This window comes from Giraffa tippelskirchi, chromosome 10 (assembly GCF_054371585.1).
Source record: "Giraffa tippelskirchi isolate mGirTip1 chromosome 10, T2T-mGirTip1v1.2.pri, whole genome shotgun sequence".
Taxonomy (NCBI): domain Eukaryota; kingdom Metazoa; phylum Chordata; class Mammalia; order Artiodactyla; family Giraffidae; genus Giraffa; species Giraffa tippelskirchi.
Window position 1 is genome coordinate 116,752,968 of NC_137284.1, and position 13,484 is coordinate 116,766,451.

General features: G+C 41.9%; 2 protein-coding genes across 42 annotated transcripts in view; both read right to left on the reverse strand.

The window, feature by feature from the left end:
* PALS2 (protein associated with LIN7 2, MAGUK p55 family member) overlaps positions 1–3,702 on the reverse strand; it is a 405,603-nt gene extending 401,901 nt beyond the window's left edge. Inside the window, exon 1 of the mRNA XM_081533867.1 lies at positions 3,523–3,702. The gene's annotated coding sequence lies outside the window, so the exon portion shown is untranslated. The remainder of the gene's footprint in view (positions 1–3,522) is intronic.
* Positions 3,703–7,113: 3,411 nt separating this feature from the next.
* Positions 7,114–13,484, reverse strand: part of NPY (neuropeptide Y) — a 248,678-nt gene continuing 242,307 nt past the window's right edge. For all 41 annotated transcript variants that reach the window (XM_081533938.1, XM_081533974.1, XM_081533946.1 and 38 more), the window contains 3 exons: positions 13,047–13,234; positions 9,106–9,186; positions 7,114–7,314 (listed from right to left, as the gene is read on the reverse strand). In XM_081533938.1, coding sequence (XP_081390064.1) covers positions 7,290–7,314; positions 9,106–9,186; positions 13,047–13,234 — 294 coding nt within the window. In that variant the 3' untranslated portion in view covers positions 7,114–7,289. The remainder of the gene's footprint in view (positions 7,315–9,105; positions 9,187–13,046; positions 13,235–13,484) is intronic.

Genomic DNA, 13,484 nt, shown 5'->3' on the forward strand with positions numbered 1-13,484 from the left:
TCAATCCCTGGGTCGGGAAGATCCCCTTGAGAAGGAAACAGCAACCCACTCCAGTATCCTTGCCTGGAAAATTCCACGGACAGAGGAGACTGGTGGGCTGCAGTCCATGGACAGAGGAGCCTGGTGGGCTGTAATCCATGGGGTTGCAAAGAGTTGGGCATGACTGAGCAAGTAAACATACACTGAGTGAGATAGAAGAGCAAAATGTGGCTTTTATTTTCTACTCAAAGTTTCTCATTTCAACTTTAAATTGCCTCATAACATCTTAGTATAGCAGCCAAATTAATGAGTCAAATCAGATTTCAAATAAATACACTGAACAAATAAAATTTCAAACTCAATTAACTTCTGGGAAAATGAAGAATACTGAAATTAGGACTAGACTGAGAATTAGAGGAATCTGTATCTTGTATATAAAATAGCTTTTTTTAAAGGCTCAAATCCTTAACAAGTTTTAATATCAAAATAATCTGCCTAAGGACAAACCAGAGTCCCCCCAAATTAAAGTCAATACATTAGTAAGAAGTATACTATGCCAACATGACATACTTGTAATATGTCAATACACTAGCAATGTAAGTGTTAACAATTTGCGAGAACTCCAAAATTATCATTAAACTCAAAGCCAGGGAAAAATTATTAATATCAGTGACCTAAATGTATTCCATGGGCTTCCCAAGTTGTGCTAGTGGTAAAGAACCCACCTGCCAATCCAGGAGGCGTAGGTTCGATCCTTGGGTCAGGAAGATCCCCTGGAGGAGGGCATGGAAGTCCACTCCAGTACTCTTGCTTGGGGAATCCCATGGACAGAGAAGCCTGGCAGGCTGCAGTCCATAGGGCCACAGAGAGTCAGACATGACTAAGGTGCCTTAGCACACATGTATGCAAAGGTGTTTCAGGGAATTCGAGGATCACAATATTCAAGGATAAAATAAGTTCTTTTTAAACTTGATACTAAAGATAACTTAATGTGACTAGAACTTCTAAGATCATTAGAAACTACAGTCTGTTCACCTATAACTCTAAGAGCACCAGGAAGTTGTTGTTACAAAAACTCTTCTACTTTTGTCAAGGCCCTGCATAAACAGTACCTAGTCCCTGGTGACTCAGATGGTAAAGAATCTGCCTGCAATGCAGAAGACTTGAGTTGGATCCCTGGGTCAGGAGAATGATGAAGAATCTTTTGAGGTTGTTCATCAAACATCACCTTGCTTCTGGCTCCTCCGGGATCACTCCTAGTCATCCCAATCCACTGCAGGCTGCACTGGCCCTCACTGCACACCTACTGTGTGTCAGGCAACAGAGCAGGTACCATTCACATCATCACCCTGTTCCCATGATTGCAAACGTCTCAATCCTGCAGCATTAGAACAAGTTTAAATTGATAACTCTTACTAGCACATTAAAAAAAATGAGCCTGGATGACATATGATTAATTATATGTTATTCCACTCAAATTTTAAAAAGAGAAAAAGATTCTGTGTGATATCACACTGTGCTAATTTTACTAATAGGCAGAAGGAAAGGCAATAACTTAGTTGTGACAATATCATAATCCTCCTACTGACAAAACACAATAAAATAATATTTCACTGAAACATCTCACTTGAAAGGCTGTTTTCTTTTATGATGATGGAAAAGGTATTTGTTGAATTCTGATGACATTGTAACTGATTCCAATGTTCTACACAGAGGAAAAAAAAACACTTTCTGTTGCATACACAGTATTAAGTAACCATCTAAGCATTAGTTCAGTTCAGTCGCTCAGTCGTGTCTGACTCTGCGACCCCATGGACTGCAGCACGCCAGGCCTCCCTGTCCATCACCAACTCCCAGAGTCTACTCAAACTCATCTCCATTGAGTTGGTGATGACTTCCAACCACCTCATCCTCTGTCGTTCCCTTCTCCCCTCACCTTCAATCTTTCCCAGCATCAGGGTCTTTTCAAATGAATTAGATCTTCACATCAGGTGGCCAAAATATTGGAGTTTCAGCTTCAACATCAGTCCCTCCAATGAACACTCAGGACTGATTTCCTTTAGGATGAACTAGTTTGATCTCCTTGCTGTCCAAGGGACTCTCAAGAGTTTTTTCCAACACCACAGTTCAAAAACATCAATTCTTTGGCACTCAGCTTTCTTTATGGTCCAATTCTCACACCCATACATGACTACTGGAAAAACCATAGCCTTGACTAGACGGACCTTTGTTGGCAAAGTAATGCTTCTGCTTTTTAATATGCTGTCTAGGTTGGTCATAACTTTTCTTCCAAGGAGCAAGCGTCTTTTAATTTCATTGCTGCAATCACCATCTGCAGCGATTTTGGAGCCCCCAAAAATAAAGTCTGCCACTGTTTCCCCATCTATTTGCCAAGAAGTGATGGGACCAGATGTCATGATCTTAGTTTTCTGAATGTTGAGCTTTAAGCCAACTTTTTCACTGTCCTCTTTCATTTTCATCAAGAGGCTCTTTAGTTCTTCTTCATTTTCTGCCATAATGTGATGTTATTTGCATATCTAAGGTTATTGATATTTCTCCTGGCAATCTTGATTCCAGCTTGTGCTTCACCCAGCCCAGTGTTTTTCATGATGTACTCTGCATATAAGTTAAATAAGCAGGATGACAATATACAGCCTTGACATACTCCTTTTCCTGTTTGGAACCAGTCTGTTGTTCCATGTCCAGTTCTAACTGTTGCTTCCTGACCTGCATACAGATGTCTCAAGAGGCAGGTCAGGTGGTCTGGTATTCCCATCTCCTGAAGAATTTTCCACAATTTGTTGTGATCCACACAGTCAAAGGCTTTGGCATAGTCAATAAAGCAGAAATAGATGTTTTTCTGGAACTCTCTTGCTAGCATAATGCAAGTATATTAGAAAGAGAGGAATGATTATCTGCCCTTATTATTTGCTTTCCTGCCATCATTTGGGCACATGGAGGCTATGTGTGGACCTAGCCCAGGATAGCCTTCTTAGCTTAGTGGGAAGAAACTTTGTATAATGATGTGGAAGTCCCAAACAAATGCTGATTTTTCCATCTCTTTTTATCTGCTTCCCTGTCCTGTTCCTTATCTAGGCAGGGGGAAGAGGCTGGAAGGTATTTAGGCCATTAAAATACAGCAAAAGAGAGTGAATTATGGAGTAGAACCAACTCTAAAACGTTTCTTCTCTGAACTTGTAGGTTTGTCCATAAGATCATGATTAGGAACTCCCAGGCTGAGAAGCTGAGTCCTGATTTGGCTACATGAAGAATATTATTAGAGGGGCTGGTTTTCTCCCAGAGCCAAGGCTATAGGAAGGACAGGTGGGGTTGAAGGGGAGGAATGCCTGGGAGAAAAGGGGTTAGGGTTTAGGGTGGCTATGGGGCTTGATTCCATCCTACATGGGATTCTGCTTTTAGAATAGTAACCCAGGGGTCTGAGCCTAGCACATGGTCAGTTTCAAAGTACAGGAAACACGAATATTTTAAAACTACTCAAAATATATATTGTTCTTTCATACCTGCAGGTCCTCTACCTCCTACCTTGCATTCTTCATCTGGCAATTGGTGTTCCACCTTCAAACCTCTGCTCAAGCATCAGTTACTCCAGGAGGTTTGACCTTCCTCCTCCACTCTTCCCAGCCTGGGATGGGTGTCCTTGCACAGTCCCTGAAACACCTCATGCCCACTTCCCTATTAGAGAGCGAGGAGATATCACGGCCCCTGAAACAGGAAATTACAGCTTTGAGTGTATTGAATTTGAAAATCCCAAGTTTTGTCTTGGCTAGTAGAGGCTTCTGAGCATTCCTCCTCTATTCTCTTTTACTGTCTGCATCTGCATGGAATGAAGTTGCTATTCTGATTGATTCTTGAGACCACACTGCTCCATGGGCAGGGCATTGTACCAGAGGGTAACACGGTTTCATGAGTGTCCCTTCTCTTCCTCCATCTGCTGCTGGACACAGCAGGCTAGCTCCTCCTGTCTGTGTGTCTGTTTAGATAAGTGCATTTGGGAGGCTGCCACAAACCTCACTATTCCTGCACTCCCTACCAGGGAGCTGAGATTTGGTGTGGGGGCTGGGTTACTCTGGAGGCTTAGACTTCAGCCAGGCATCCTGAGTTAGCTTAGGGCAGCCCTGCCTTTGACCTCACTGGATACTTGCCCATCAGCTACTTTGTTCTCCATTTGTCCATTGGTTGTTAAATCTATAGCTCTTCTGTCAGGGAACTGCAAAGGGAGACATGATGAGTGGAAAGGAGGCCTCTAACACCCCAAACTCTAACAGGTCCACTTCTGCAGTTCCAATGATACACTGTAACTACCTGTTTCCCTCATTAGATGACAAATTCCCTGAGAAACTGTTATTGATCTTTGTATCCCCAGCATTCAGTGTAATGTCCAATAGGTTCCAGGGGCTCAAAACATGGTAAGTGTGTGAATGAATGAATGGATGGATGGATGAGTTTGGTCATTTTTGGACTTTCTCCACTGATCCAACCCTGGCTACTCTGTGAGCTGACCTATTCTGTGTGGAGCTTAACTGGTCACCCTACCCAGAATGTACTCAATCCCAGCTCAACATTCACATTTTCTGTGAAGTCTCTTCTAGCTAATTCTGCCCACACTCATTTCCTCTTCTAAATGCCTTTTGCATGGTTTATTTATTATTCTCTAATTTAAGTGTATCATGATTATGTTCTTAATTAGATTATATGTAACCTGGTCTTGACTGACTTCTTCCACGAAACATCACCAGGCAAGCCTGAGTTTGTAAACAGAGCTGCTGCTGCTGCTGCTAAGTCGCTTCAGTCATGTCCGACTCTGTGCGACCCCATAGATGGCAGCCCACCAGGCTCCACCGTCCCTGGGATTCTCCAGGCAAGAACACTGGGGTGGGCTGCCATTTCCTTCTCCAATGCATGAAAGGGAAAAGTGAAAGTGAAGTCGCTCAGTCGTGTCCGACTCTTAGCGACCCCATGGACTGCAGCCTACCAGGCTCCTCCGTCCATGGGAGTTTCCAGGCAAGAGTACTGGAGCGGCGTGCCATTGCCTTCTCCGTGTAAACAGAGCAGCTGCTGTCAAACTTCCCTAACTTGAATGAGGTGGGAAAAGTTATTTGCTTTCCTTGGGCCTCAGTTTCCTCACCGGTGAAAATGGGGGGAATAATCCTCTACTTGAATGTGTCATGAGCATTGAAAGGATCAAAATAAAAACACAGTGGCATCCACAAAAAACATACACAATTTATACCTTATAGAATGTCAAATAAATCTAGGATCAGAGGAGAGCTTCATAAATTCTTATACACTTACTTCATAATGACTATGTTGCTCATAGGCATCTCATTAATGAAGGTTGAATTTGTTCTTACTGTAACTCTAGTGAAGATGATTATAATTTGCAATGATAGATGGGTGACATGTTGCATTTAAACCCATTCCAAGAATGGTTATCAGGCTGTAAATGTTTCAGAAATACTACTATGGAATCTCTTGGAATGTAGCTTTGCAATTAAAGTTTAAAATTTAAAGTTAACCGTTATTATATTTCTTAAAGTGAATTTTTGTTTAATCAGTTCAGTTCAGTCGCTCAGTCGTGTCCGACTCTTTGCGACCCCATGAATTACAGCACGCCAGGCCTCTCTGTCCATCACCAACTCCTGGAGTCTACCCAAACCCATGTCCATAGAGTCGGTGATGCCACCCAACTATCTCATCCTCTGTCGTCCCCTTCTCCTCCCGCCCCCAATCCTACCCAGCATTAGGGTCTTTTCCAATGAGTCAACCCTTCACATGAGGTGCCCAAAGTATTGGAGTATTTTGTTTATTAGGAATGTCTGAATCCACTTGGGCTGTTATCACAAATTACTATAGACTTTGTGGATTAAAAACAACATGGATTTGCTGCTCACAGTTCTGGAGGTTAGGAAGCCCAAAATCAAGGCACCAGCAGGTTTGATGTCTGGTAAGAGCCTGCTTCCTGATTCATAGCCAACCCTTGTCCTGCTATGTCCTCACGTGATGGAAGGGATGAGGGGCCATTTTGGTTCCTTTCATAAGGGCACTGGAAAAACTTTAGAATGCTTTATGAACACAGAATATCTTGTATACCATACAATTTCCTAAGTCATGATGTGCTACAGGGATTTGGTAAGCAGTTTTAAGACATCACATAGAAATATTTATGCATATATGCATATTTTTTAGAGTGTAGTTCAAAGTACAAATATAGAATGAGACCCATTTCTTCGATTTAGAAATTACACATAAGAATCTAATAACATTAAGCCTATGCAGATAAGTACCTGAAAGAGAGGGGAAGTTTAATAACCTGTAGCTAAATTAACATACCCCATGCTGTGTGAAAAGATAATTATCCTACTCAGTGTGTTTCTGTTTATGACTCAAATTCTAAGAGTAGCGGCCTAAGGAAATGTGCAGATCTGAGTTGTCTGATATGGTAGCTGCTGGAAACACATGGCTATTTAAGATACACTAAAATGTAAAACTCAGTTCCTTGTTTGCACTTGATACTTTCAAGTGCTCAAAAGTCATGTGTGCCTGGTGACTACTATACTCAACAGAGGAGATTCAAGACATTTTGCAGAAGGTGTATGGGGTCGAGAAGAGTCGGACATGACTGAGCGACTTCACTTTCCCTTTCCACTTTCATGCATTGGAGAAGGAAATGGCAACCCACTCCAGTGTTCTTGCCTGGAGAATCCCAGGGACGGGGGAGCCTGGTGGGCTGCCGTCTATGGGGTCGCACAGAGTTGGACACGACTGAAGCGACTTAGCAGCAGCAGCAGCTATTAGACAGCAAACCTTTCTGCTGACAGCATAGGCTAACAAGGTTAACAAGAATTTCCTGTGAATGAGGGAAAAGTTCAACAAAATTGTTCCAAGTTAGCATTGCCCTGCTCAGTGTTTCAGATATGTCTGCTGTTCACACACACACACCCCACAGCTGAGTCTTAGTCATCATAAATCATATCTTTGTATCTTCCATAGCCACTGCTTTAATATTGGTGAAACAAACTTTGCATCTGCTACTTGAGGGAGATTGTGATTTAATGAATAACTTCAATATTTCTCACTATTGCAACAGCAGATTTTGCATTGAGGAGCATACACTTTTGAATGCATAGTGCTTTATTTAAACACACATATATACAATGATGACAAAGGGAAACTCTGCAGAGGTGAGCGCAGGGGCTGCATGCACTGGGAGGACTGGCAGACTCGAGTTTTACAGGATGAAATGGGGGTTGAAAAACAGGCAGAGATTAGAGAGCAAGTTTCATTTCCCATCACCACATAGAAGGGTCTTCCAGCCTGTTAAACACAAAAAGCAAAGCACGTAAGAGAAGCTTCTAACTTCCTGGGAGGCTTGCAAGAGTGAGACATCCAGCTCGGAACTGAAAGATGATCAGAAACTGTTGAAAAGGCTGCTGGCATTCTAAATAGGAGACCATGTAGAATATCAGAGTGGGAGACAGTGTCATAATGTACAGAGACCCAGCTGAGTAGCTTCACTCATGTTAACGGGAGTCTCAGGCAAATCTCAGATGAAATATTTAAAAGGCTCTGTATTTATCAAAGAAGCCAAAGAACTCTGCAATATTTCTGAAGATCAAAACTACAGGAATCACATGAAACTAAAAAGAAAGTTATTGTTATTCAACTGTGAATATGCTTCCTGTGTTTTCCTACAAGGCTTTTTATGTAGTAAGATGCTGTTTGATAGACTATAAAGAAACCTTTTAAATAAAATCACATTCACAGGCAATTTCAAGGCTGTCAAGTTTTGTCTCCTTCTAAGTGTGCATGATTGAAGCTGTCAATCAGAGTACAATTAACTCTATGTCATGCACCAGCCATGTGACTTTGGGCCACAAAACAAAGAGCAGGATTAAGGCTGTAGGTCAGTCTGGATAATTATGGTTCTAATCCTGAGTAGATATAGCATATCCTAAACTTATTACTGTGACAAACATCATATGCCTATCAATGAAACATTAAAGCATGTGTTGCTTAATATTTTAAAACCACTCTTATGAGTTTTCCACCCACTTGCCTTGCACTTGCTGTTCAAGCCTGGGTGCTAGTGCCACCAGGGACAAGAGCACTGGAGTTTTAGTCCAATCCAAATTGTGTGTCCTTCAGAGAAAACAAACCTGACAACTCTAGACTTGCACCTTCACTCTGGCTGGCCATTTCACAAGAGAACAGAGGGAGAACCCAATGAAGAGTGACAAGCCAGTCACATGCACTAAGCAAGTGTTCTAGTGACCTCTTCTGGGGAGCTTAGTTCTTGATGTTGTAGAGCTCTGGGTTTAAGGTAGACAGGCCATCTTACTGGGGGAAGGGACAGCAGGCCTGGGACAGGAGAGCCAGCTATGGAAAAGGAGGAGAAGCAGGCATCTTTTCACTTGCAGTCTTTATCTAGAATGACCCCAGCCCAATGTTTGACACCTAGATATTAGAGGGCACCTGTCCTAAGGCAGCGCCACACTCCAAGAAAGCCCCAAGTTTCCAAGCAAGCCCTAAGAATAACATGTTATTCAATGTTCATTCACTGAATGTGATAAATTACAATGTGACATCGGATGAACTAAAATAAGTCAAAAAGTAAACAGGAGCACCCCTCGATTTATCTACTGCTTCTTGTAAAACCAGCATGACTGGAGTGAAGCCAGGAGGGACATTTCCAAGGATGTGTAGATCCTCCACGTAGACTATAAGAACTAAAGATTACCTCAGCCAAAGACAGACAGTTGGTTATTTCAATGTAGATATTAGGGCATACCCTATGCTTCCCCAATCTAAGCCTGTTAGAAATTTTATATAGAGTAATTTTTGAGGCAAAAGTCATTTATACTTGAAAATTTCAAAGGAACATCAAATTAAGTTGAATCAGAAAATATTATCTCACAAGTTCAGAGATTTGTAAATGAGTATGTGAAGAGAAAGGTCCTCCATGTTCTGTTCCCCATCACTCTTTCTGTCCAAATCTTACTGGTCTGGAGGACACCATCCCAACACCTTCTTCCAGCAGCCCTCTCTGATTTCCTTTCCCTGACCACCTTGAGCTCTGCAACAGTGTTTCCACATGTCTTTTCATACCTAGTTCTGGGAACGTTTCCTGTGCTTTCTCTCATCAAGAGGTCTGAAATCAGGGTCTCGGGGCTAGATCGTTTCCCGTATCTGGAAAAAAAAAAAAAAAACGAGTTGGGGGAGTAAAAGTCCTTTAAGGCAAGTTTGGAGAAACTATAAACACCTTTAGAAAAGAAAGATTTGTAGTATTAAATATAAAACATCAACAAAATCATAACTCCTGCTTAAATTAGAATCTTGATGAATATCCACTGTATGTCACAATGCTCTGAAAGCAACAAAGTGATACACAAAAATGCACATTACTGCCGCTGAAATACACCCATTCTCACAACTACCAACAGATTCTGAGTCCTATATTTTCCATGTTTATTTGGAGTGCCAAAAGCTAAAAGTCTTCTCTCCTGATGTGATTGTAATTTGCCCTGAAAATACGAAGGAAACCTACTGGTCCATAGAAATGTTCTTGGTCTCTTCTCCCATAGCAGGGTATGGGTAGAACAATATATGAATTCAAGGTTATGTTTTCCTGCCAGGGTAGTATATGCTGTTGGCTCCAGGTGAGTGAGGACCTGGTCTGTTTGTCTGTCTCTCTCTCTCTCTGCTAAAGGAGCTGAGAAATCTACACCAAGTTGTATTTTTTTTGAAGACATTATTTTTCCCTTTCTCAAAAAAAGCATTGGACATCAGTAGCTGCTTTTTTCACAAATAAAAAAATAGTCTACTGTGGATTAATTAGATATCAGTTAAAACAGTGGAACAAAGCTGATAGAGAGTATATACTAGCTGCCCATCAAGCACAATTAAATCTAAATTTGGAGGAAAGAGTTCCTATTATTGCTCCTTTGCAGGGACTCAAGGGATACAAAAGCAAAGCCAACTCTCCCACCCCCATCATTTGTGAGATTTCCTCAAAGATTTTCTGATGTTGTGATATCAGACTGTAGGCCGCAATTTATATGTATTTATTCTGTCCATCAGTTGATTTTACTAATCCTAAAACTCTTGGGCAACCTTAACTCATTTATTTTCATCATGCTCCAGTGAATTAAAGGACTGGTGAATATTTTCTCCAATTTACCATTAGAGAACCTAAGTCTGCAATAGCAGAATTTGTAGTCAGAAAGTAGTAGGTACCCAGAGCAGCATCAATGACTATTCTCCCATCTCTAATCAATTCTGGATTATCCTTCTTCTTGACAATGCTTTATCTTTCAAAGACAGCATCTCTAGGAAAATCAAACCTGGCTGCATATTAGAATAACCTTGGGGGTTTTGAAAAAGCCCAGGTCCCACCGTCTGGGAGATTCTGATTTAACTCCTCAGGGGTGCAGTTCAGCATCAGTATATTCTAAAATTTCCCCAGATGATAACAATGAGACCAGGAGGAAGAGACTCTAGTCCAGGGCTGGGTTTCTCAGTCTTGGCACTGTGCACATTTTGAGCTGGATAATTCTTTATTGTCAACGGCTATCCTAGGTACCACAGGATGTTCAGCAGCATCCCTGGCCCCTACTCACTGGATGCCAGTGGTAGCCCCCATGCCACCCCACCCTACCCCACCACATCCCATCCCACCATTATGACAACTGAAAATGTCTCCAGACATTGCCCAATGTCTTGGGGAGCATAAAGTCAACCCCAGTTGAGAACCACTGATATGCTGCTACTGCTGCTAAGTCGCTTCAGTCGTGTCCGACTCTGTGTGACCCTATAGAAGGCAGCCCACTAGGCTCCGCCGTCCCTAGGATTCTCCAGGCAAGAATACTGGAGTGGGTTGCCATTTCCTTCTTCAGCACATGAAAGGGAAAAGTTAAAGTGAAGTTGCTCAGTCATGTCTGACTCTTAGTGACCCCATGGACTGTAGCCTACCAGGCTCCTCCGTCCGTGGGATTTTCCAGGCAAGAGTACTGGAGTGGGGTGCCATTGCCTTCTCCAAACCACTGATATAGAGGACTGTAAAAATAAAATGCAGTAGATCTATGCTCTAGAATAAATGATGCCACCTTTGGAAGCAATGAACCAGGAGTATATAGCTTTAGAACATGAACCAAGTAGAAAAGGGGAGGAAAGAGAACATCACAGTACCATCTATACCAAATTAAAATGTATGTGTATAAATGTAATTTTCAAAAATACAAACGTGCATATAAGTGGATGTGTGTGGTGGGAAGATGATGAAAGTATACAAGGGAGGTGATGGGTGTAGATTATGAGCCTCTGAGTGTTTCTAAGAAGGAACTTATATGAAGAGGAGGTAGGAAACTGCTTCAGGAACACTTGCTAACCTGAATCTTAGGCCTCTCCCTTATTTTCTCCTCATCAAAGGTGTTGAAGATCACTCTGAGTGCTGATAGCTGTGACAACACCTAGAGATCAAGAGGAGGGCTCCAATTTAATCACCCCTAAAAGAAGTTTTCATGAAATGTCCTTAATTTCATGATCTGTAAACTGGAGATAATTATACTCACTTCAAAGCTTTGAGGTAAAGACTGAACAAAGTAATGCCTAGGAAAACGTTTTGAAATGCCAAAGCTTTACACAATGGTAAAGGTTTATATCAATCATCTTTGTAAAACTAAGTTCCACTATATGCTATAATTAACGGACTAAGTAACTAACAAAGTCTTTCTTAGGGAAAAAAAAACAATTTGTACAGTTTTTTCTCTGGTCTTTATGATGCATAAGAAAGAATATGAAGCAATTAACTTTCTGAAGGTCTATTAGGATATAAGACATTCTTGCTTTTCACTAATGAATATTATCGTACTTCAGGGATCATAAACCAATGCTATTTAATTCTAGCACTTTCATGTATGTCTAATTTCATATAAATTGATACTTTAAAAGCTTTTTGATGAAACAGAAAGTTTCATCAAAGTTAGAGTTTTCTTTAAGAAATACAAATTCTTCCCCACTTTGAATTCTTTCCAACTATTCCTTGAAATATAGTAAAACACCAAACAAAAAACAATACTTTAAAAACATAACTTAAATATGTTAAATAACATTAAACTTTGTAAAAAAAAAAGTTCATTGTTTTCAGCTTATTAAAGACATTTGATCTCAGTAATTAAAAAAATTGAATGATTCAAAACTAAGATGAATTAATTTTGGAAACAAATTTTAAATCCTATGTTACTTCTAAAATAGTTTGGATTTGATATTTTGCTTAAGATTTGATGTTGGGAGTGAAACCTGGCCTTTCATTTAGCTTTCTAGGGGTTCAGAATAAAGATGACAATTTCTCAAATTACATGTAATCCCTGGATTCACCCTAAAGTGAACAGATCATTGTAAGTTTCTCCTTAAAAAAGCACCAAGTGGGCATTTTCTTTTCCGAACTCACCTGCTATGAAATGGGAAAAGTCTCAGCATTTTAGATGAATGTTTTCATGCTAAATCTCTACTTATTAGGAGCAGGATTTTCAGGTAAGGGGTTCAGACTGAAATAAAACACTGTAGGGGAAAAATAGTTCTATTTGTCTTTTAACTTCAGTCTGGGCAGGTTGAAAAATCTGACAATGTTTTTGGTGACCCAGCTGTTTCCTCTTTAGCTTGTGTTGTTATTTTCCTAGATACCCTGCAGCCCTCTCAGCTGCAGCCACCTCCCCAGCGCCCTCCTAACCCCTTTCACTGGGTACTTTCCTATCCAGGTTTCCAAACAGTCCCCCAACTGCTCTAAGAATAAAAAAGACAAGGGGATGGGTGAGAGGAAATGGCCAGACCGGGGTACCTGAGTCTGGGGATCAGAATTTTGTGACAGTAGTGGCAGAGGCAGTTGCTCCCTGTGCAAACATTTACTGAGAGCTGAGTATGTGCCTGATGCTGTCTGGCCCTGGGATACAAAAAAATAAAAAGAAAAGGTCCTTGTCCTTTAAGATGCCCATTATCTCCGGGTGCGCAAGTGGGGAGCTCCCGGAGTCGTGAGTCCCGCGCAGCCCACCTACCTCTGCCTGGTGATGAGATTGATGTAGTGTCGCAGCGCTGAGTAGTATCTGGCCAAGTCCTCCGCCGGAGCGTCCTCTCCGGGGTTGTCAGGCTTGGAGGGGTATGCCTCTGCCAGGGCGCCCAGGCACACGAGCAGGGACAGGGCGAGGGTCAGTCCGGACAACCCCAGTCGCTTGCTACCCAGCATCTGCGGACATCGAAGATGCAGCGAATGGGGCTTAGGGGATTCAGAGGACCCACGCTCCGCACCTTCCTCCTCTGGCCTCAGCGCCCATCCAGCTCCTACGACTCCCCCCACCCCCCGCATCCCCAACCTTCGATCTACGCTCGACCCAGTCACGCAGAGGGAGCAGAGAGTGGTGAGACCATCCTGTGGATTCAAGTCAAGATCTGCTCTGGCCAGGCCCCTCTGCTCCGCCCGAAAACTCTGAGCAACT